Here is a 22531-nt window from a genome sequence, read left to right as displayed (position 1 = left end):
GAGCCAAATTCGTTCTTGCAAGTTAGCACACTGTAGAGGTAGACCCCAAGACAATTGAGACCAATATTTCTGTTGCTAAGCGAGGCATTGGTTAAGGGGTTTTTGCCCCATTTTACGACCCTGCTTGACTGCCCAAGAACCTTTCAACTGCTTTGAATTGAAATCTGGGAGCTAGTGTGGCTGCATTAAGATGGAAGACAACCATCGGTTTTCTGATGATGTTACCTAGTTCGGTAATGAAACGTCTGCAAGAAAACAACCAAATCCAGAGAGCACCAAGGATACCACATTTCAACAAGTACTTAAAAACTTTTCTTTGGCCTTTGGAAAGTCTCACATTAATCGACGCTGGCCTTTTTCCTCACTTTGAAATCAGTCTAGTTCAGTTCTTATTTATGCTTACTGACTGGTACAAACTTCGAAGTACATCATCACAAGAACCTTTTTTATTATTATTATTCTTTTGCCTTGCATTCCCTTGCAGAACCAAAGTATACAGTATGCCTCATTTGACACATTTGTATACTGAAGTATTAGTTAACATTTTGATGCCTGTCAAACCATAAATGTTTAATATCTTGAAGCCTTAAAAGAGTCAGCCCTCATGCTCTTAATAATACATAGCAAGATATAACATTTTAAAATAGTGACAAGAGGCTGTTCCATTATTTTTAATGAAAATACTTACAAAAATAGCAGGTTTTGAGAACCTGCCTCCTGGCAAGTGCATCGCTATGAATAAGAAAACCAAAGCCAATCCCAGTTTGCTTTCAAAAAAATCAGCACTTTTTCTTCTATGAATTAAAGAAGAGCCTTCGGGCTGGTTCAAGCCAATGGCTTTTCAAGTGCTGCTTTCTGAGTCATAGAGTCGTCCAATGTAGGCACTCACGTTAGTGTCTTTTCTTTTTCTTTTTATTGCTTCCTAGAAGCTGATCCTGAAAACACAGCTCTCCTGTTTCAGGAGTTAGAACGCAGGCAATCCTCAACTTATAAGCAGTTCGTTTAGGGACCATTCAAAGGTACAACAGCACTGACAAAAATGACTTATTGTCAGGTCCCCTTGGGGACGCTGCCATTCTGAAGGGAGGGGGTCAGGCTGTCAGAGCCTAATTCCTTGCCTGCTTTTGCTGTAACCGTGTGGGATTTTGGACACCAGGTTCCCAGCCAGTTCTAGCCTGTTACCAAGGTCGTGGCGTCCTGAGGGTGAATTGCTATCAAACTAATGCCTCAGAGTTCTCAAAACGTCTCTGCGGCATTGTATTGACTACTGGTGGACTTCGGCAACAGGTAGGATTTGAACCGGGGGTGGGGCGGGAAGAATAGCTTAACGCTTTGAGTGGGGAATTCAGATTCCGCCTGACTTCTCTGCAATCACTTTCTCTCAGTAAAAGTTTCCTTTTGAACGACTAGCTTGTTTCAAGAGTCATGCTTTCCTGAGGAGATAGCCGAGACAGGTCCTTGTATTTATGGCCATTTTTCACACTTCCAACCGTGGCAGCATTCCCACGGTCACGTGATCAAACTTCAGACGCTTGATGGTTGCAGTGTCCCGGGGGTCATGTGGTGACCTTTGCCGACCTTCTGACAAGAGAAGTCAATGGGGAAGCCAGATTCATTTACCAACCATGTTACTACTAACTTAAGAACTGCCGTGATTCACTTAGCAGCTGTAAAATGGGGCAAAAATGAATGTCTCACTTCGCAACAGAAATTTTGGGCTCAGTTGTGGTCGTAAGTTGAGGGCTTCCTATACAGACACCAGATTTGGATCCTCCGTGAATATGTCTGGACCCCTTTTAAAAACCATCCCAATTGGTGGCCAACTTCACATCTGACGGCAATAAATTCTACAGTTCAAGTGCAGGATTGTATGAAAAGAAATATTTTCTTGAATTGGCTCCAGATTGCTCCACATTTACTTTTAATGGATGACCTTCCATTCTAGCTTTGTGTGTGGGTGGGAAAAACTGTCTTCATTCATAGCTTCCATACCATACAGGAAAGCCGAATTGCTGTAAATCTTCCCTCCTTAATTTGAGTTGCTTCCTGAGGAGGAAAAAAATTTACAGCACTTTCTGTAAAAGGAAGCTTCTCCAGTACCCAAATTAATTAATCCAGGAAAATTAATTTGATGAACAGGCTCTCAGTGAGATCTCCCCCAACTTAGATACCCTCCAGATGTCAGTTCCCAGAAATTTTCAGCAACAGCCCCCATTGAAATTTGGGGAGCTCCATTCAACTGAGTGATCTAAGCAGTGGGGCATTTGAAACAAAAGCCAGGCACACTGGCATCATCTCTTCAATTTGTCGAGAACCAGCAGTCCTCAACAAACGACCACAAATGGGATCAGAACCTCCGTTGCTAAGTGATGCAATCAACAAGCGAATCATCAACGTGACTGCATCTGATTTTACAACCTTTTTGCCACAGTTGTTTATGTGACGCATGCAGTCATTCAGTCAATCCGGCTTTCCCATTGCTTTCCTGGTTGGAAACCAGCTGGGAAGGTCACAAATGGTGACCACGTGACCCCAGGATGCCGCAGCTGTTGTAGATACATCCTGGTTGCCAAGTGCCTGAATCACAATTGCATGTCCAGAAGGACACTGTGAGGATGGTTGTGGGTGAGGACTGTCCATAAATCACATTTTTCTGCACCACTGTAACTTCAAACAGTTGCTTGACAAATGATCGTAAGTTATATGTATCGTAAGGATGGGCGTATTTGTCATTTTCAAACTCAGAAGTTTTTCAATTTCTCAGATTTATGCTATTCCCTATCGAGCTCAGTTTAGGGGTTGTTTTTTTTAAAGCTAATGAAAAAAATCAGGGGTCTTTTTTGATGATGGTGGTGGTGGTTGGTATTGATGGTGATGGAGGAGGAGGAGGAGGAGGAGGAGGAGGAGGAGGAGGAGGAGAGGAGGAGAGGAGGAGGAGGAGGAGGAGGAGGAGAAGAAGAAGAAGAAGAAGAAGAAGAAGAAGAAGAAGAAGAAGAAGAAGAAGAAGAAGAAGAAGAAGAAGAAGAAGAAGAAGAAGAAGAAGAAGAAGAAGAAGAAGAAGAAGAAGAAAGAAGAAGAAGAAGAAGAAGAAGAAGAAGAAGAAGAAGAAGAAGAAGATTTTGCTCAATATTTTTTTTTGTGGTTGTTAGCCAGCTATCCCAAATTGTTGGGGTCAATATGCTGACTCTGTAAACTGCTTAGAGAGGGCTGTAAAGCCCTATAAAGCAGTATATAAGTCTAAGTGCTATTGCTATTGCTATCCTGCAACAACTGGAAAATGTAAACTTCAAATGATAAATGACTCCTACACTGACACCAGTGCAAGCTGTAAGAGGGTGTCAAAATAGAGACATGGGGGTTAAAATATAAAATGTAAAATTTTCTCCCCCATCTCTAGTTTCAAAGATCTGTTTTGCATTTTGAAAAAAAATCCATAGCTGAATGTTTTTCCCTTTGCTACAACTCCAGCTGTTGGGTCAAGGGAGCAGGCTGAACCAGAACTAAGGAGAAATTTTCTGAGAGCGAGAACAATCAACCAGTGGAACAACTTGTCTTCAGAAGTTGTGGATGCTCCATCCCAGGAGGCTTTTAAGAAGAGACTACACAACCACTTGACAGAAATGGTATAGGGTCTCCTGTTTGAGCAGGGGACTGGACTAATAAAAGGCCTCCCAGGTCCCTTCCAATTCTGCTATTCTGTCTTAAGGCCACACTGGGTGATTACACAGGAAAAGTTCCACACAGCTTCTGAGTAGGCTTGGCTCTGCTGGAGAACAATCAGAAAGCTACACGCAGGCAAATTTGCAAGGCTTATTTATTTCTCTACATGACATGGGAAGATCAATCAGCAAGATGCCCTACTTCCTGGAGTCATTCTCAGAATATATATATATTTTTAAAAAAGAACAACTTCCAATTGTTTAGATGGAGGAGATGATATGAAATACTCCCATCCATAGAGAAAAGGAAACCAGATCAAGAGTGGAAATTTTATTTCAATCCCTAGCTTCTAATATAGTGGTGTGCTGCAGCTGCCAGAAAAGCCAACACAAGTCCTGCATTAACAGAGGGAGAGAATCAAGATCACTTGAAGTGTTAAGACCACTTTATAATGCCTTGGTTAAGACCACACTTGGAATACTGCATCCAGTTTTGGTCGCCACGATGTAAAAAAAAGATGTTGAGACTCTAGAAAGAGTGCAGAGAAGAGCAACAAAGATGATTAGAGGGCTGGAGGCTAAAATAAAAATGGTAGTAGGTTTAATGAAAAGAAGGACTAGGGAAGACATGAAAGCAGTATTCCAATATCTAAAGAGCTGCCACAAAGAAGAGGGGGTCAACCTACTCTCCAAAGCACCTGAACAAGAAGCAACGGGTGGAAACTAATCAAGGAGAGAAGCAACCTAGAACTAAGGAGGAATTTCTTGACAGTTAGAACAACTAATCAGTGGAACAACTTGCCTCCAGACCTTGTGTGTGCTCCAACACTGGGTTTTTTAAAGAAGAGATTGGACAACCATTTGTCTGAAATGGTATAGGGTTTCCTACCTGAGCAGGCGATTGGACTAGAAGATCTCCAAGTCCCCATCCAACTATGCTATTCTGTTAAGAAGCCTCACCTGGAGTACTAGCTCCATCTTTATTGTAAGATTATATTAACAGAATCCTGGAAGATTCGAACTATGTCTCCCCTCCTCTTCTTTTACTCTCTCAAAAACTAGGGAGGGTCCCTTCTGAAAACATTTCCCACATCCTCCCTCTTTCTGTGGGCCTGTGAAATATCTTTTACTTGACAGTCTGCAGCTTTTTGCTCCTATCTCCCAAAGCCATTCCCACATGTCATACAGTTGTACATCACTCTTGGACACCCTGGATACATTCTCATACTGGTCACTATTTTAGTTGTCATCCCATCACAAAACTAGACAAGAAAAACCCTCCCATCAATTGAATTAAGGACTTTACCAAAGGATTGTTAATGGAAGTGGCTGTGATGCTGCCAGTTCGGACCGGTTCTAGCAAACTGGTAGCTCTGACAATCAGCTAGCCCCACCCACCCACCCTATCCTGTTCTATATTTCCGCATTTTTCAGTTCAGCTGATTCGTGTGGCACAGTGGGTTCCTGCGCCTCAGCTGTTCTACTTACTGGGGTTGCCCTAGAAGGTAAACTGTAGTGTTTGAAACTGGTGTATTTTCAACATTGCGTGCATGCACAAAGCACACTCTCATAGAACCGGTAGTAAAAAAAATTGAATCCCACCACTGGAAATAAGGAATTTAATTTGGAAGGAAGGAAGGAAGGAAGGAAGGAAGGAAGGAAGGAAGGAAGGAAGGAAGGAAGGAAGGAAGGAAGGAAGGAAGGAAGGAAGGAAGGAAGGAAGGTTGGTTGCATCCAACAAGAGATTATTTTCTCCCTTCTTTGTTGACATATATAATTTTTCCACTCTTTAATAGTTCTACTTTTAATATTTGCATTCTCACTTTGCTCTACTCTTAACAAGAATTGCACAATCTCTTGTGAGCATATAAAAATATTTCAGTCACGAGATCAAAGCTTTCTGCAGCCATGGCCATAATTTTAAACCCTATTCTGTGTAATAACTGAAAGCAAACATATCAGCATTCTTCTTGGCTGTTACCATCAATTGTCGAAGGAAGTGGGCAACCAAAGATTTAGGATTTGCAGCTGTGATGTAACATCTACCGTATGTAATAAGGTCTGTACTGCTATTGCAACCAGTAACCTGATTCAAGAGTTCGATTATTATGGTGAGGATTATGATAATATTTTAAAGAAACAAATGGTCTTTGCCTTTCAAAAAACTCTTCTGGATGTTCAGGCACCACCTAAGCTGTCCGTTCATTGAGATCAACCTGCAATTATTTATACATTGAATGTACAATTTATGTAAGCTCAAAATTCAATCTGAGGTTTCTTGCCAAAGACCACTTAGAAAATCTAGACCATTAAACTACTTTTCAGCTGTCCGCAATTCTCATTGGCGCCTGCGCTTTTCTAACCTTGCAACGAACATTGCTGCTTGCATTGCGAAGAGCGTTCTTGTTGGATTTTTCATAGGTAGAAAATGAATTCCTTCCTTCCGTTGCACAATTCAAAAACTGCTATTGTAAAAAGCCCAAACCTGAACAAGGAGATTGATAGGCTCTAAAAGGGGTGATTATCGTTCTTGTAAGCACAAGAAAGCTATCTATGGCCATCCTTGCTTCGAACTCTGATCTGTGGGAGCTCTCAACTGCCACGATGAAATTATACCAAGAAGCCGCCATACCTGTTCGGTGATTGGAATGGACTCCCATTGCCGTTTCAACAAGACCATAGATCTGTGTTTCATGGTTCCTGTTTTGCTTAGGAGAACTTCTACTCCGAAGACTTTCAGTCTCACTGCGAAGGAGCTATTCTCAGCCCTTAGGTCGACATTGCTCAAATGGAGTCCAAGGAGCCCAAAGTTTTGTCTTTGTAAACATGTCACAAGGAAGAGAACGGAGCAATGCGGCTTTTCTCCATGCTCTTCACTGATTGGGATGTCTTGATTTCTCAACAAAAAACAGAGGGACCAGAGAGAAAGTACATGTGTATGTGAGTGTGTGAGTGTGTGTGAAGGATGAAGGTAGGAGGGAAAAACCCACTGATGAATTACCTCATGGATGCATAAAGTAGGTAGACAGAACCAGGCACACTCAAACTGAAAACAGCTGTTGCTTAGGAACAGGGAGAGTAAATTACAGCACCTCTGCTATACATAATGGAGAGCTCTTTTACATTTAAAATGAATTAGAATGAATCGGGCCCATAGGGTTCGTTCCTGTTTTAGCTGACCGTCATCTCACGGCAACTGAGGGAAGAAGGACTTCTGGTTCCTTGTTGATACAGGGTTACACCTTGCCACCCCACTCAGCAAATCACTCCCCCACCCAACTGCACCAGAACTGCAGCAGCTAATATACCCTATGGATATGGCACACTCAATAAACTGGTTCAGCAAGGAGGGTGATGTTTTTTTAGAGCTTTCCAAGGGGGGGAGGGGAAACCAGTCAAATCAACTAATCCAGCCTTTCAACAAAAGAAAAAGAAATTCATCCCCTTGCACAACAAACCTGGAGAAAAAGGGCAGAAGTAGTCCTTCTACATGATCCTAAGCTGTTCCTTAATGGGAGGGGAGGGGAGAAAGGAAAGACGGACGGATGGGTGGATGGATGGATGGATGGGAGGGAGGGAGAGGGGAAGGGAAGGGAAGGGAAGGGAGAAGAAGGGAGGAGAGGAGACTTTGTAATCCACAACAGGTGGGAAGCCTACTGCAGGCAGTCCTCACCTTGCAACCCCAGTTGAAAATCCCTGTTTCTAAGCAAGACAGTCGTTAAGTGAGGTTTTGCCCCATTTTACAACTTTCCTTGCCGCAATTGTTAAGTGAATCACGGCAGTTGTTAAGTGAACGTGGCTTCCCCATTGACTTTGCTTGTCAGAAGGGTTGCAAAAAGTGGGTGACATGATCCCAGGTACACTGCAATCATCATAAATAGGACCCCGTTGTCAAGCCTCCCAATTTTGATCCCGTGACCCTGGGGATCCTGCAACAGTCATGAAAAACAATCACAAGTCCTTTTTTTCAGTGTTGTTGTAACTTCAAACTGTCACGGAATGAATGGTTGTAAGTTGAGGACTTTCTCAGTAGAATATCCCCCTGAGCAACTTTCATCCTTTCACTCTTTAAGGCACTGTTTTTAACCTTGGCGACTTTACCATGAGTTGACTTCAACTTCATGCTGGCTGAGGAATTCTGGGAGTTGAAGTCCACCCAGAAGTCCAGTTGCCTCTTGAAAAAGCACCTTTGGGACAGAGGTGGTATACAGCAGGTTCTGACCAGTTCTGGAGAACCGGTAGCAGAAATTTTGAGTAGTTTGAAGAACCGGCAAATACCACCGCTGACTGGCCCCGCCCCCATCTATTCTCTGCTTCCCGAGTCCCAGATGATCGTCTGAGTCTTCCTTGGTTGCCCTGCACAGGAGAACAGAGCTGGAAAGCAGGTTAGTGGGGAGGGGAGGGAATGGGATTTTGCAGTAACCTTCCCCTGCCACACCCACCAAGCCACGCCCACCAAGCTACACTTACAGCACTGGTAGTAAAAAAAAATTGAATTCCACCACTGAGTCCACCCCTCTAAAAGTGACCAAGGTAGTAAAAAACATCGCTTAAAGGGAATTGGTGAATATAATCCACTCCTGTCAAGTTTCTAGAATGAGTTTTAATCTGGGAGTAGCAATTTATTTAAAATAAACAAAGGAAGGAAGGAAGGAAGGAAGGAAGGAAGGAAGGAAGGAAGGAAGGAAGGAAGGAAGGAAGGAAGGAAGGAAGGAAGGAAGGAAGGAAGAAAATGTCGTATTTTAATATACACGGCCTTGGTTCCGGCTTTTGTCACCACCTAAAATGGCTTTCTTACAGCAGTCGCTACACTTATAAACAAATGCATCCATAAAATAAATGTTACCTGGAATTCGATGAGTAGATGGCATACAAATTACTACTATAAATGAATGAATAATGCAAAACAAAGCACAGGCATGCATAACAGCTTTGCCCCAATGTCCCTTTCCCACTTTAGATCAATTTGTTTCATAAGTCTGAAATGTCAGGAATCTTTGATATGTGAGACCCAGTAGGTTCTCAAATGCAGGGAGCTTTTGCAAAGGAGTTTAAACAGCTGTATAACTACTTTTCAGTTTTCCACTGGTAAGTCAATGAACAGACAAATTGACATTGATCATGTCTACCAATCTCTGAGAACGAAAGAACGGCATTAATTGCGATCCTGAAGATAGCGTTGAAAATGAACAAACAGGCACCCCACTACACAACAAAAATCACAACCCACAAAAAATCGGAACACATCTCAGTAACAACAACCAGCCATTCAAAGAGACCGAAACCAGACCATGACTCAGCAGTATCCGAACAAACAACACTAATTTTACGTCACACAGACGGTACTTAAAACCAACGACCATGCATGCCTTGGTAACAACAGTTAGCCAATCAGTCTGAAGTCAGACCGTGACTCAGAAGTAGCCGAACAAACAACATCCACACTAATATGCATCGCATGAAAAGGCACTAAAAGGCCAGTCCTCAGACAGACGAGCACAATTCAAAGCGTACTGACAATGTCTCCTCGAATGGTAATGAAATGTTCGCAACCAAATTGCCAAGCACAGACCAAGAACCCAACTTTTGAGATCTTCCTGCCAAAGATGAAATGTCTTTAAGAAAGTCAATTGCACAGGGCAAGGGAAGCTCATGTATTGATATTTTTCCACTTTAGATTAACTCACGCTGCAGCTGGACATCTACCCTTAAGGCCAAAATGGCCACATGTTACTTTGTGCATAAATCCACCCATACACTTACATGGAGGAGGGAGTCAAGTGTCTATGGAGATTCTCAGTCATCCAGGTCATGGTTGTCTCAAAGGTGCTTTTTCAAGAGGCAACTGGACTTCCTTTGTTTTTCCTTGAAGACGTTTCACTTCTCGTCCAAGAACCTTCTTCAGTTTTGAAGAAGCTTCTTGGATGGCAAGTGAAATGTCTTCAAGGAAAACAAAGGACAAAGGAGGTCAGTAGCTTCTTGAAAAAGCACCTTTGGGATGAGGGAGTCGTCTCCTCTCCTTTGAATTCCGCTTGGACTTTTATTGGCAGCATTTATCTTTAGATGGGTTTCTTCTGCCAGAAACCAGCATTTACTTCCTGTTTCTGATAAAAAAAGTATAGCCCATCAAGTGCAATGGATTTACTTAATAATTACTCTGTTCATATAACAACCACCATGTTGGCTTAATGATTGCTGCAGAAAAAATTGCAAAATTGGGCAGGATAGCAATAGCACTTAGACTTATATACTGCTTCAAAGACCTCTAACAATTTAAGTCCTCATTTTACTGACCTCGGAAGGATAGAAGGCTGAGTCAACTTTGAGCTGATGAGGATCGAACTCTTGGCAGTCAGCAGAATTAGCCTGCAATCGTTGTGGGTAGCCAGCAGCAGGTGCAGATGGCTGAGGAGACTCTGATGAAGGGCCAGGACCATCAGGGAGTGGACTTCTGCCTTCAGAGATTGTGGGGGCTGGCAGCAGTGATGAGGAGGTTCCCGAGGAGCCTGTGCCAAGTGCGCGTGCACGCAGGATTGCTCGCGGGAAAGAGCAGCTGCAGCAGCACGGGTGACTCAGGAGTAAGGCTGCAAGGTAATGGCCCCTCCCTCAAGAGGATAAAAGCCAGGTTTGGAAAAGTGTTCTTTGCAGGAGGGAAAGAAGCTCTTAAGTTTAACTGGTGGACATCTTAGTTCGTGTTTGGAGAATCTTGTAAATTAGCTCTTATCTCTGGGTTTTTGGCAGCCTTGACAAACAACTTGGCAAGGCTCTTTCTTGTTGGAGCTAATTAGTGGAAAGCAGCCTTCAGAACAGAATTCGTTATTAAACCTTAAAAGGTGGGGGCTGCTGCCTTTGTCTGTGTTTGCTCTTTGGGAACCCGGTTGGGTCAGAACAGCAATGCTGCATTCCAACCACTGTGCCACCATGGCTCTTATGGTGACCCAATCAATGAGCGTAATTCCGAGTTCAACTACAATTGTAAATTGAAAACTAAGATATTTGACCCTTACAGCTGTGGTGCTCTAATTTATCCAAGTGATTTTATGCTTTTATTGCTGCTTCTGAGATGTAAAGGGCCTTCACTGTAATCTTTGGAATCAATATCATCAATAAATCAATATCAGTGAGATATCCCTTAAGCATGTTTAAACAATTAGTACAGTGTGCACCATTTGTCAAGCTTTGAGTCTTAGAAGCTTAGATTTAAATGTTGATCAAGTGAGATCAAAACTGAATTTTAATCATGGGTTCCTTCAAAAACCCCTATACCACTAAAGTCTACAGTAGCTGCAGCTTTACGTAAAAGATTTTATTCATCAGCCAGCACGGTGGATCACAACAATAAGGTGATAGATTATTCTTTTCCAACAGTTTTCACCTGCTTCTAATCCAGAACTGGATCACAATGAAGTTCAAATGGGATCTTGCCCTGGAAGCTTGGCAGATCCTATAATTATTCATAGTCCGTATCAATAAATACAAACATCTCCAACACACAGACTAAGTGGCCAAATCAGAGTTATCCCAAAGTTAGGTTATTTGCAATCATAGCATGAATATTAGGCTTTAACGATGTAAGGTTTTTTGAAAGCATTGTTTCCATTTAGATACAATGAGGAGTAAGGAAGCTGAGGTTGCTTGAAATATATAAGAATCCTAACCCTAACCTCAGTGAATTGCCCTCAGGTTCAAATATATCCACTAGATGTATTTGTGGTTATTGCAATTCACAAATATTCTTAGCAAGAAAACGAGGTTGAGTAACTTATGGTCAATTGGTTGAATTCTGTCAATCTAAAAAATGAAAAAGCCGAGATTCCTAATGATTGGGGAATTGTGGAAGTCGAAGTTCACATATTTTTTAAGTTTCCAAGTTTGAAAAACACTGCTGTACACTGATCCTATAAATAGTCTGAAGGAAAATAGCAGCAGAGGGATAAAAATAATAAATATCAGAAAGTTAATGACCATGAAAGCCTATTAAAAGACAAACCTAGATGGGTGTTTAATCACCATAATTCAGAGACACTGAATAGCTGTGCACAAGGTTGGCCCCAAAATACATAACACTCTTTAATCTTTAATTAGCCAGGCACAGAAAAATGTTTCAAAAAGTCTGACCTGAGATTCTCTTGATCCTCGTTTATGATCCCATTCAGAATATCCCATGATCTACAGAAAGACAAGAGAATAGGAGTAATTGCTGTAGCAGCATTACTACTGCTACTACAATTAATTTGCACTATATGTGCATAAATGCAAAACTAGGATGATCTATAAAAAGGAATATGTCTGGGCGTATGGAAAGAATGCCATTATCAGAATCACCTTTATGGCCATTTGCAGTGTCCCATGGTGACATGATCACAATTTTTGATATTTATTTATTTAATTTATTTGCCACCTATCATTGCTATGGGGCTACTCTAGGCAGCTTACAGTAATTCAAAGGAAGAAAATGAAAAGAGCGTAAACAGAAGTAAAATAACAAGACAATAAAATAAATGAAAAACACAAGGAACACAAGAATAATGCATCGTTGTTGTTTTGGCCATTTCCCTGCATTTATTTCTGGATTCCAGCAATAAATGTTGTAAGTCCAAGACCGCCTCTATTTTTTTTTCTCTGCACATTCAGCTTTGGTGGAAGTCAAGTGGCTTTCAAAATTGCTTGTAAAGGAATTGGTGAAATGCTCGTGAATGGAGTAGGATGTCTTTGATTTAATTGATTGATTTCTTTGCTTGTTAAAAAGTGGAATATTGGGGTTTGACAGTAAGGGAACCAATGCTTTTCAGGTTGGACAGTACCATCATATAAATATGGAACAGATTTGCCCAACTTTCAAAGTTGGGGGAAAAAACACAGCCCAATGTCCATTAACTCCAAAGAACAGGAAGAGAAAAAAAACCAGGATTTAAACCTTGGAGCTGGGAAACACACACACACACACACACACACACACACACACATGAGAGGGCTTGATGTTGTGTTTCAAATAAGGCAGATCTTCTGCATGCATAGTCTAGTGAAAAGAGAGGACTAGGGGAGACATGATAGCAGTATTCCAATATTTGAGGGGTTGCCACAAAGAAGAGGGGGACAAGCTATTCTCCAAAGCCCCTGAAGGCAGAACAAGAAACAAGGGATGGAAACTAATCAAGGAGAGAAGCAACCTGAAATTAAGGAGGAATTTCCTGACAGCAAGAACAATAAACCAGTGGAACGCCTTCAGAAGTTGTGGGTGCTCCATCACTAGAAACTTTTAAGAAGAGACTGGACAGCTCCTTGATATAAGGTCTCCTGCTCCTAATCCAACCCCCTCCTGCAGAGGTTGGATTAGAAGACCTCCAGGGTCCCTTCCAACTCTGTTCTTCTGTTAATACGACTTTATTGTCTGCAGCAAAGCAATTTAACTAGCTGAATCATGACTATGGAGCTTTTGCTGTTACTTCCTGAATGCAAGGCTGAGTTTCTGGAAAGCTGAGATTTATTGCCACTGTTGAGGTAAGCCTAACAAACAAGGAGTATGTGTAAATCTTAGGAATTTCATTGTATACTCCTGATAAGTCTGCTGCCTCTTTGGCTCTCTTCTCTATTATTACACCCCCCCTCCCCAAAAGGAATTTCACCTTGGATTTTCCCCCTTCCAGATTGGGTAGCATTTTAGGGAATTTCCAAGTTATGGAATGGCATTTAGTTACAAAATCACCATATGTCAATTGCAAAAGGCAGCCTTACTTGGAAGGGCTCGCATCCTGCAAAGATATCTTTAACACCATAAAACATCAATATGTGCCTATCCCAGATCCTTGGGTAGAACTCAATAGGTGGTTGAAAATGCCAAATCTAGTTTAAATATCTGGCTGATTGTGCAACCAACAACAATAACAGCAGCAACTATAACAAAAATACCACCTGCTGCTTTTCCGTATCCAAAAATATATGCACAAACACAAATACAAATAGAAATTTAAAATAAATTCTCAAGCTTTCCTCAGAATAAAACAGAAAAAATATTTCCTCAGGAGAAGTACTTTTTAAGAAATTGCCTCACAGTTTTGAGCAAAGCATTAGTTATAAAACAGTGTCCTCTAAATTTACATTGTTGTACTAGAATGTGGACATTTTATAAAGCTCCATAGTTCTACCATCTATTTGTGAGGCAGTTACCAAGCTGTGTCTTAGATTTCTTAGCAAATCAAAAGCAAATAATCCAGTACAATAGTCTATAACTTCTGCTTACACTAACATAATAAACATTCGCTAACAGCCGTGACGGCAATCTCTTTACATGAGTTTTTGCCAATCTGTTACAAATGGTGCACACTGTACTAATTGTTTAAACAAAACCAGAAAACCCTTTATCTGATCCTCTGATCTTAAGAGCAATGTTGCTCTTAAAAATTGTTCTACTTTGGAAACCTTTCTTCAACCAAGAAGAAGAAGAAGCCATGGAGAGCATCGCTGCTGCTGATGCTAACCAAAAGTTCTGGCAAAGTTGCTTTTCTTTTAAACTACTTTAATAACTCATGGTAGCAAAACTTTAGCATCCATGTCTTCCATTTCATTGCATCACGTTGAATTGTACTGAGTTTTCCCCTTGACAAGCACACTTTCACAAAATCTGGCAGACGTTTTGCCTTTTGTCAAACCATTTTGTATGTGTGTATGCGTGTGCATGCAAAATGCTGAATTGTGGCTGCACCCTGAACATGTAGTTCATTACCAGTATCTACTGAATTAACGCTGTGATGTATAGTCAAGGCTTGGGGTAGAGCCAAAAATCTGGAAGGTCAAAGGAAAACAATGTGAATTTCCCGACAGCTTTCGAAGACAAGGAATCCTAGCTGGAACTGAACATGGTATGTTTGTAAACTATGCTGGAACCTCATTTTAATAAAAGCCATTCATAAAATATTAAACCAAGTCCATTCATATTTATGGTAGTTCACATACCAAGGCTTATTGGCAGCAAAATTCGATAAAAGAATAACTGTATAAACATGGGAAGGAGGGAGAAAGAGCAATGATTTCACACAGCTGAATTCAGAGGGTAAAAATGTATTTGTGGTCAGCCATGCAGAATAGAGCAGACCAAAAAAAACTAGTGCCATATAGGTCTAAAACTACTTTGATTAGAATAGTTACAGTAATCAAATTTTGCAAGTTTGAACAGGCTGCCCTCCTCTACTATGTTATCTTCGTATGAATTGGGGAGGGGTCTTTCTGAGACGATTACTGAAACCAGTTGCTTGGAATAGACTCAAACTTTGCTTGTTTGATGGTTGTTTGGAACAGTGCGCTTCCTTCTGTACTTCAAGACCATTCTTTATGCCCTCTACAAGTTATCTGCCAGGCCTCCAAAGAGGTGGGTGCTCCATCGCTGAAGGTTTTAAAGAAAAGATTGGACAACCATTGGACCGAAATGGTATAGGGTCTCCTGTTGGAGCAAGGGATTAAAGTAGAGGACCTCCAACTCTCTTATTTTGTTAGGAAAATAAGTCATGCTCTGGTAGAGCAGCTCATGGGAAACAGCACAAATCAGAAACACAATCTTTTTGCGTGTTTCGTGGTGAAGAAATTTTTGTTCAGGCTTCTAACGTTGATCTCCATTCCAAATAAAGCCACAAGATGAGATCATGTTTGGTGCTGGAAGATAGCAGGGGGGAAAGGGACGAGGGGGAGGGAGAAGAAGACTACATATTTTAGGACTTTTCTCATGGCAGTGTATGACCTTTTTAGCCTATTTCCAAGATGTAAACTGTGTTTTACTTTAGTCGAAAGCAGAGTTCCTGCAGGAGTGAGGAGAGAAACCAAGAAACATTTGGAGGATGTGATGGTATTTTTGGCAGTAAGCTGTTAAGGGGAAGTCCTACAGTGACTGTTCAACCAATATTTTGCAAATACATGCAACAGGCTACATTTCTAACAGTCTGATTGATTGATTGATTACCCAAGCCAACATAAAAGAGTTCCTTAGTCATCAATTTTGTCCGAACTTTGATTCTAACCAGTTATTCAGGAGTCATTTTGATTTTGTTTCACACGGTTTTCTTCTCCTCCTCTTCAACCTTCTCCCATCCTTCTCTTGTTCTCCCTCCTGCCTAATCTTTATGCATTCCCTCTTGTAAATCTCTGATTTCCCTCCTCTTTTTAAAAATGAATTAGAGGGAGGAAAAAAGTAAATAATATGATCCATCTTAGATCAATGCGTTCTTTAGACTTCAGATCAGTTGAATACATTTTGGGAATTAAAGTCACGTCAATCTGGAATACACTCGCCTCAGAATAAACTGCTGTAAGCATGATGTGGGGGTGCCTTAAATATCGTATTTTCTAGGACTCAAGAGGCCAAGCCAACTTAATGGGCTGATTGGCTCAGTCTTAGATTATTAAAGATTAAAAGATGATTACAGTAACAGATGGAAGCTTATCAAAGAGAGATTCAACCTGGAAATTTCCTGAAAGTGAGAACAATTAATCAGTGGAATAGCTTGCCTCTGGGAGTTGTAATCTCCTTCTTTTCAAGAAAAGACTAGATCAGGGGTCTCCAACCATGGGAACTTTAAGATTTATAGACTTCAACTCCCAGAATTCCTCAGCCAGCAAAGCTGGTTGAGGAATTCTGGGAGTTGACATCCACAAGTATTAAAGTTGCTAAGGTTGGAGACCCCTGGACTAGATAACCATTTGTCTGGAATGACACAAGGTCTCCTGCTTGAACAGGGTGTTGGACTAGAAGACCTCCAAAGCCCCTTTCAACCCTATTACTTTATGTTCTATGTTCTAAGCAACGTTATTATTATGACATGCCACCCCTGAAGAGGCTGATTTAGGATTTCAGTGCCAAGATAAAGCTATTTTTTAAATTTAATGTACCCAAGCATTTCAAATTTCTAAAGTTTGCTTTATCTTTTCTGCTGAATTTTAAGATTTATCTTTTAATTTCTGCTTCTGTATTGATTTGATTTAATAATGCTCTATAAATACATGTACTGTACAGTGTCTTGACAATGCTCAAGCTCATTTTAAATAATGGCCAGGGTTGAAAATATCCAGATTAACAGATCTGCCAGCCTCTTTTGAGACCATAAATCAGCTACAATGGTCAACAAAGTTTGCTTGGTCTGTCACACATTTTTCACCCCAACTCTACCCCCAAATTAGGGGATTACTACAGGAACATAAAAAGAGAGATCAAATCACACAGTTGTTGCAAGTGCTTAAATGGAAAGGAAGAAACCATTCAAGCTATTGAAAAAAGGTGGGATGTTGAATTTTAAAAAAGGACATTTTGTCAGAGCAATATAAAGGTTAAGACTTTAGCTTGGTTAAGGTAAAGCTAAAGGTTCCCCTGCACATACGTGCTAATCGTTTCTGGCTCTAGGGGGCGGTGCTCATCTCTATTACAAAGCTGAAGAGCCAGCGCTGTCAGAAGACGTCTCCATGGTCATGTGGCTGGCATACTAAACACCGAAGGTGCATGGTACGCTGTTACCTTCCCACCAAAGTGGTCCCTCTTTTTCTACTTGTATTTTTACATGCTTTCGAACTACTAGGTTGGCAGAAGCTGGGACAAGTAATCAATCAAACAAACAAACATTTATTGTCAATGCACAACATTTATACAATGAAATTGAAAATGTAACGGGAGCTCACTCTGTTACACAGCACTAGGGATTCGAACAGGGGTGGGATTCTACCAGTTCGCACCTATTCGCTAAAACCGGTTGTTAACATTCTAAGCAGTTCAGAGAATCGGTTGTTAGAAGAAATTACTGGCCTAATCCTGTAAGGAAGGCAAGAAGGAAACATTCTGGTGTTGCTTACAGAAACTGCCTCTCTGTTAACCCTTATTACATTCTTGGCAGGGCTAGATTTCCTGTCTCAGGAACTTCTCTGGAGTTTTTTTCCTTCCTTTGCTGGTACTTTGGTTGTGTGGAGTGACCATTCAAAGTTACAATGGCACTGAAAAAAGTGACATGACCATTTTTCACACTTACGACTGTTGCAGCATCCCCACAGTCATGAGAGGCCAGGCGAGGAGATGCTTGCTTCGATGTGAGTGATATTGAGTTGGCCACACCCAGTCAATAACATGACCACCAAACCACGCCCACCAACTAAGCCACGTCCACAGAACCGGTTGTTAAAAAATTTGAATCCCACCCCTGGATTCGAACCACCAAACTGCTGACCTTTCTGATTGAAGGTCAGCATCTTAGCCACTGAGCCACCGCATCCCTTTAGCTTGGTTAAGAAAGGGATATAATAAATTGTCTCCAATATAACTCCAGGAGTTTAATCTGACAAATATATATAGTCCCAGCCACGAAAACCAACACCGGACCCAAAACAACACATGACACCACCACCATTCTCCCTCACCAGACTCAAACCCAAACCTATCCCATAGACAAAAGACAACCACCATCCAGAAACCAGACCATGGTTGCATCACCAGCTGCCACACACCCCGACCCCCAAACCAAGCAAATGGACACACGCCATGAACCCATATCCAGGCCTCAAACTCGGAGCCAAACCAAAACCCAGAACATCACATCACAACCACCCGCTCAGGATATCACATCACAGAACTCAGGAGGTTACACCACAAAACCTCAGGATGTTGCAACACAGCCAACGACCCAGGAGATTACAGCACAAGACCCAGGATGTCACAACAATAGAACTCAGAAGGTCATCACACAGCTCATGACCCAGGTTATTACGACCCAGGAGATTACAGCACAAGACCCAGGATGTCAAAACAATAGAACTCAGAAGGTCATCACACAGCCCATTACCCAGGTCGTTACAACACAGGAGGCTGATAGACACACAGCCAATACCTCAGACACACATGATCTTATGAAAAAGCCAGCCAATCTGCAAACACCAACTCCATCAATCAATCAAGAAATGACAATACAGCCAACCTCCCCACTAGTATATATAGGGAGATGGCAGCTCCGATCACACTTTGCTTGCACAAGCACGAAGCCGAAAGCACCAGCTTGAAGATGGAGAGTGGGACCTCGTCGAAATGTTGCCAAGATGCTCTCAATCTTACACGGGAAAAGACCCGAAACACGCCAAGACCTGCATACCTGTACCCGTGAAAATCTACGAAAACATTATATATATATAGGAAGTTCATACTAGAAATAAACTCTGTTGGTGTCGTGTTCTTTTCTTCCGTCTGCTAGCTGAAAATCAAATTAAGCGGCTATCAATTTTGCTAACTGTAGACCAGCCCTCTCAAAAATGCTGGGTGTTTTTGAAGCAAAACAACAAAACAAAGATAGAGAGAAGAAAGAGAAGGGGTGGGTCAAAGAGAGAGAGAAGAAGGGAGGGAGTGAGGGAGAGAGAAAATTAAAAAAAGAACAATAAAGCTGAAATCTATCGAAAGACAAATAAATCACAACGGCTAAAGAAAGATGTTTCCAGATGTGAACTGAATTCATTTACAAAAAGTTATGAAAAGGGTTTATTCAATGCCCTTCCACTGAGCTGCAGAACAATTGCCCACGAGGCCTCCTTTCTCCACCCCATTTTTCTTTCTGAAGTGCAAAGGCAGCTAAGTGATGAAGCCTTTAGTATCAATTAGGGACAATAATTGGGGACATATGACCAGAGAAAATATGTTCGGTGGCACTTTGCTGCTCTGCCCTGCATCTGAAGAAATTGCTGAAAAAGGAGGAATGCTACAGAAGCATTCGAGCCTGCAAAAGGACATCAAGGCCTATACAAAAAATGGTGCAATCCCAGCTGTCGCTATTCTCATGGGGCGTTTGAGGAGCCATGGCCCTAGTACACTTCCCAACATGGTTAGAAAAGGCTGGAGTAACTTATCCATAGATTAGCCATGGTTTGCTAAATAAACTGAAGCTGAGAAAGGAGATTATTTGTAGCTCGGGATTGAAACGAAGAGTCCTTGGTGCTCTCTGAGCTTGGTGTTTTTCTTGCAGACCATGGGCCCCTCAAGCCCAAGCTTGCATCACGCTGAACCATTATATTATTATATGGTATGTTTGATGTGGCTTTAGGGCATGGGTGTCAAACTCGCCGTGTCACGTTGATGTCACGTGACATATCGCGATGTTTTTTGCCTTTGTGGAGCTGGGGTGGGCGTGGCTTGTACGTGATGCATCTGGCCCATGGGCTGCCAGTTTGTGACACCTCTGCCTTAGAGTGAAAAGTGAACCCAGCGTACTGAGGTTTAATCATGGCTTACCAGGTGTTGAAAAAAATACTTGATGGTCTCTACTTGAGGTGAGCGATAATAGCAATGGCCATTTACTTTTTTTGTGTCAAAATTTGGTTCATTCATTCATTTTGTATGGACCTCAGTTGCCATGAGCCTCTGGAGGGCTAACACTGAGTTGAAAATAGCAAAAGAAACCAACAACCAGGCAGGATTAAAAACACAGTCCACTTTACAGAGCTCATAAACCCACACAAATAAGCCTCTTCAAACAGGCTCACCTGATCTTTTGTTCCACAAGGCAAATACTGTGACAGAGAAGGCAGGCTCCTGTGTCTCATCATATTGCCTTGTTTAGTACAAAAGGGATTTTCAGAAGCCCCATCCTGTCAGAGTTGGTGGGATGGGTAAAAATAATTGGAGGCAGATGGTCCCACAAATAATCCACCCTTGTGCCATTAAAGGCTTTGACAAGCATCTTGAATTGTATCCAGAAGCCTACTGGGAGCCAACTGTACCCTTGGTCCCTCTAGAAAAGGGATACCCCATCTAGAACCAATGACAGAACATCTCCAGATCCAGGATAGTCTTAAAACCCACAGCCACTCAGCCTTGCAAGGGTTAAGCCTAAGTCTGTTGCTCCCTATCCAGACTCCCAAAGATTCCAGACATAGAAAAGAACTCTGATGGCATCCCTATGTCAGTCAAGTATTATCAGCATTCTGATGATACCTAGATCCATTTAGTGGTTTCATGCACATGCTGAGTAAGAGTGAAGAAAGACTTGAACTTTGTGGAATCTTGAAAAGAAGAGACTTAAGACTAGATCTTCCCCAACAGTGACTAGAATTGAGCCTGGAGAAAAAAAAGAAGACCTATATGTCCAAACCTTCTAACCTGGTCTAAGAAGGATAATAGACACATATTAACTTTATTCTCACCATTTTATTGTTTTCCTTGCTTTTAATGTTGTGAGCTCCTCAGACTCTTATCAAGTTGGTGGGCAGCCAGGAGGAGGGGGGGAGGCTCTGAATTAAATGAATGAATGGGTACCAATTTCACTTAAGCCAGGTCATCCTTTCTTCTAGTCCAGGGGTCTCCAAACTTGGCTACTTTAAGACTTGTGGACTTCCAATTCTCAGAATTCCCCAGCCATGATGAAGAATTCTGGGAGTTGAAGTCCACAGAATCCTAAAATGGCCAAGTTTGGAGACCCTGCTCTCATCATAGACTCTCAGCTGATAATTCTAGTGTGGTCTTCACTCCCCACACACCTCCTTCAACGTTCTTCACAATCTCCTTTGGCTGATCACCAATTCACACTTTTGCCATAACAATACATCTATATATCCGATCTATTTATATCTGCACTCCTGAAGTATTTACTGCTTAGTATTTTCTATTTTGGTCCATCCTTTTCACGTTTAACCAACCATGGGGTATCACTCAGCAAGCCACAGCCTGGCCTCTCCACCGCTCAATCTCAATCAATTGGCCTAATTAATTAGCACCTTGCATTTATTGCTTTTTGCCTGGGAACAAGAGGGAAAGTACAAATAAAGCATCAATACTTCTCACATTGACCAGAATGCAACTACTTTCTCAGAATCTGAATTAATAAAATTGATCCGTTGACTGATGAATCTCACAGTGTTTACAGTACACTACTTTCTTCTGCAGCAAGTTGTATTTCCCAAGAGCATCTATTGTCAGGGCTTAAACTAGAGGTTTACTGAATGGGAGATCTGATTGTGTTGTTGCACATATGCATTGTTGGGCCAGGGAAACAGGTCTACAACAACTCACCAAGGCCAACTCGCTACAGCCAACTTGCTATAGGACAACTCACTATAGGACAAGAGTTGCACTAATATTGAAGAAACAGTGGAATAAAATCATTAAAGGAAGGATGCCAAAGGAGGGACAAAATGACAAAGATTGAAATATGTTTAAATTTTTAAAAAGTTAAATTGAATTGCTGAATTGTCCCACAGTGATTTGTCCCTTGGTGACTTGGCCAACATTTTGCTTCTCATCCAAGAAGCTTCTTCAGTTCTGACTGGATGGTGAGGTATGAAAGAATTTATATTCTTTGCTCTCTGAAGGTCAGTTGTCAGCTTTCTGAGAGTCCTCGAAGCCACATGGGGATTTATCTTACTGCAAATAATATAAATCCTTCCATTCCCCACCATTCAGTCAGAACTGAAGAAGCTTCTTGGATGAGAAGCGAAACATTTCTATATCTATATATAAATAACAACAAACATAAACATAAAACAACAGATAAAACCTTCTTGGACCACAACAAAGATCTCCAGAATGGAACTCACAAAACTGTATCAGAGGACAGAATGCCATAGATATTCAGGCAAGGGTCTCTCTCCCTGGTGCTGAACTACAGCTCTAATATGGACTGTGTCATTCAAACCATTAGTCTCTCTTTGAAGAAACCAGCAATGGCAAGGAAGCTGCCATTAAAAGCTTTGAATATAATATAAAATAAATAAAATAAAATAGTAAAGTAAAAGTATAGTAAAGGTAAAGGTAAAAGTAAAGTAATAAAATAAAATAAAAAATAAATTAAATTATTAAAATAAAATTAGAATTAAAATAATAAAAAATAGAACATCTGAGATGCAACTATTTAAGCTTTCCCAATTCACGT

The 22531-nt window shown here is 41.3% G+C and overlaps 1 protein-coding gene across 3 annotated transcripts in view; it reads right to left on the bottom strand.

Annotated features, from left to right (window-relative positions):
- Positions 1–22531, bottom strand: part of PDE3A (phosphodiesterase 3A) — a 272636-nt gene that overhangs the window by 88116 nt on the left and 161989 nt on the right. For 2 of the 3 annotated variants that reach the window (XM_087968744.1, XM_087968746.1), the window contains exon 2: positions 11778–11828. The exons of the other annotated variant lie outside the window; for it this stretch is intronic. In XM_087968744.1, coding sequence (XP_087824870.1) covers positions 11778–11828 — 51 coding nt within the window. The remainder of the gene's footprint in view (positions 1–11777; positions 11829–22531) is intronic. 3 annotated transcript variants of the gene reach the window in all.

The sequence above is a fragment of the Notechis scutatus genome, chromosome 6, assembly GCF_049901735.1.
Source record: "Notechis scutatus isolate UNSWTSFEM ecotype Mainland chromosome 6, rNotScu1.2, whole genome shotgun sequence".
Taxonomy (NCBI): Eukaryota; Metazoa; Chordata; class Lepidosauria; order Squamata; family Elapidae; genus Notechis; species Notechis scutatus.
Note: the sequence above shows the minus strand (reverse complement) of the source record. Positions and strands in the feature narration are given on the sequence as shown.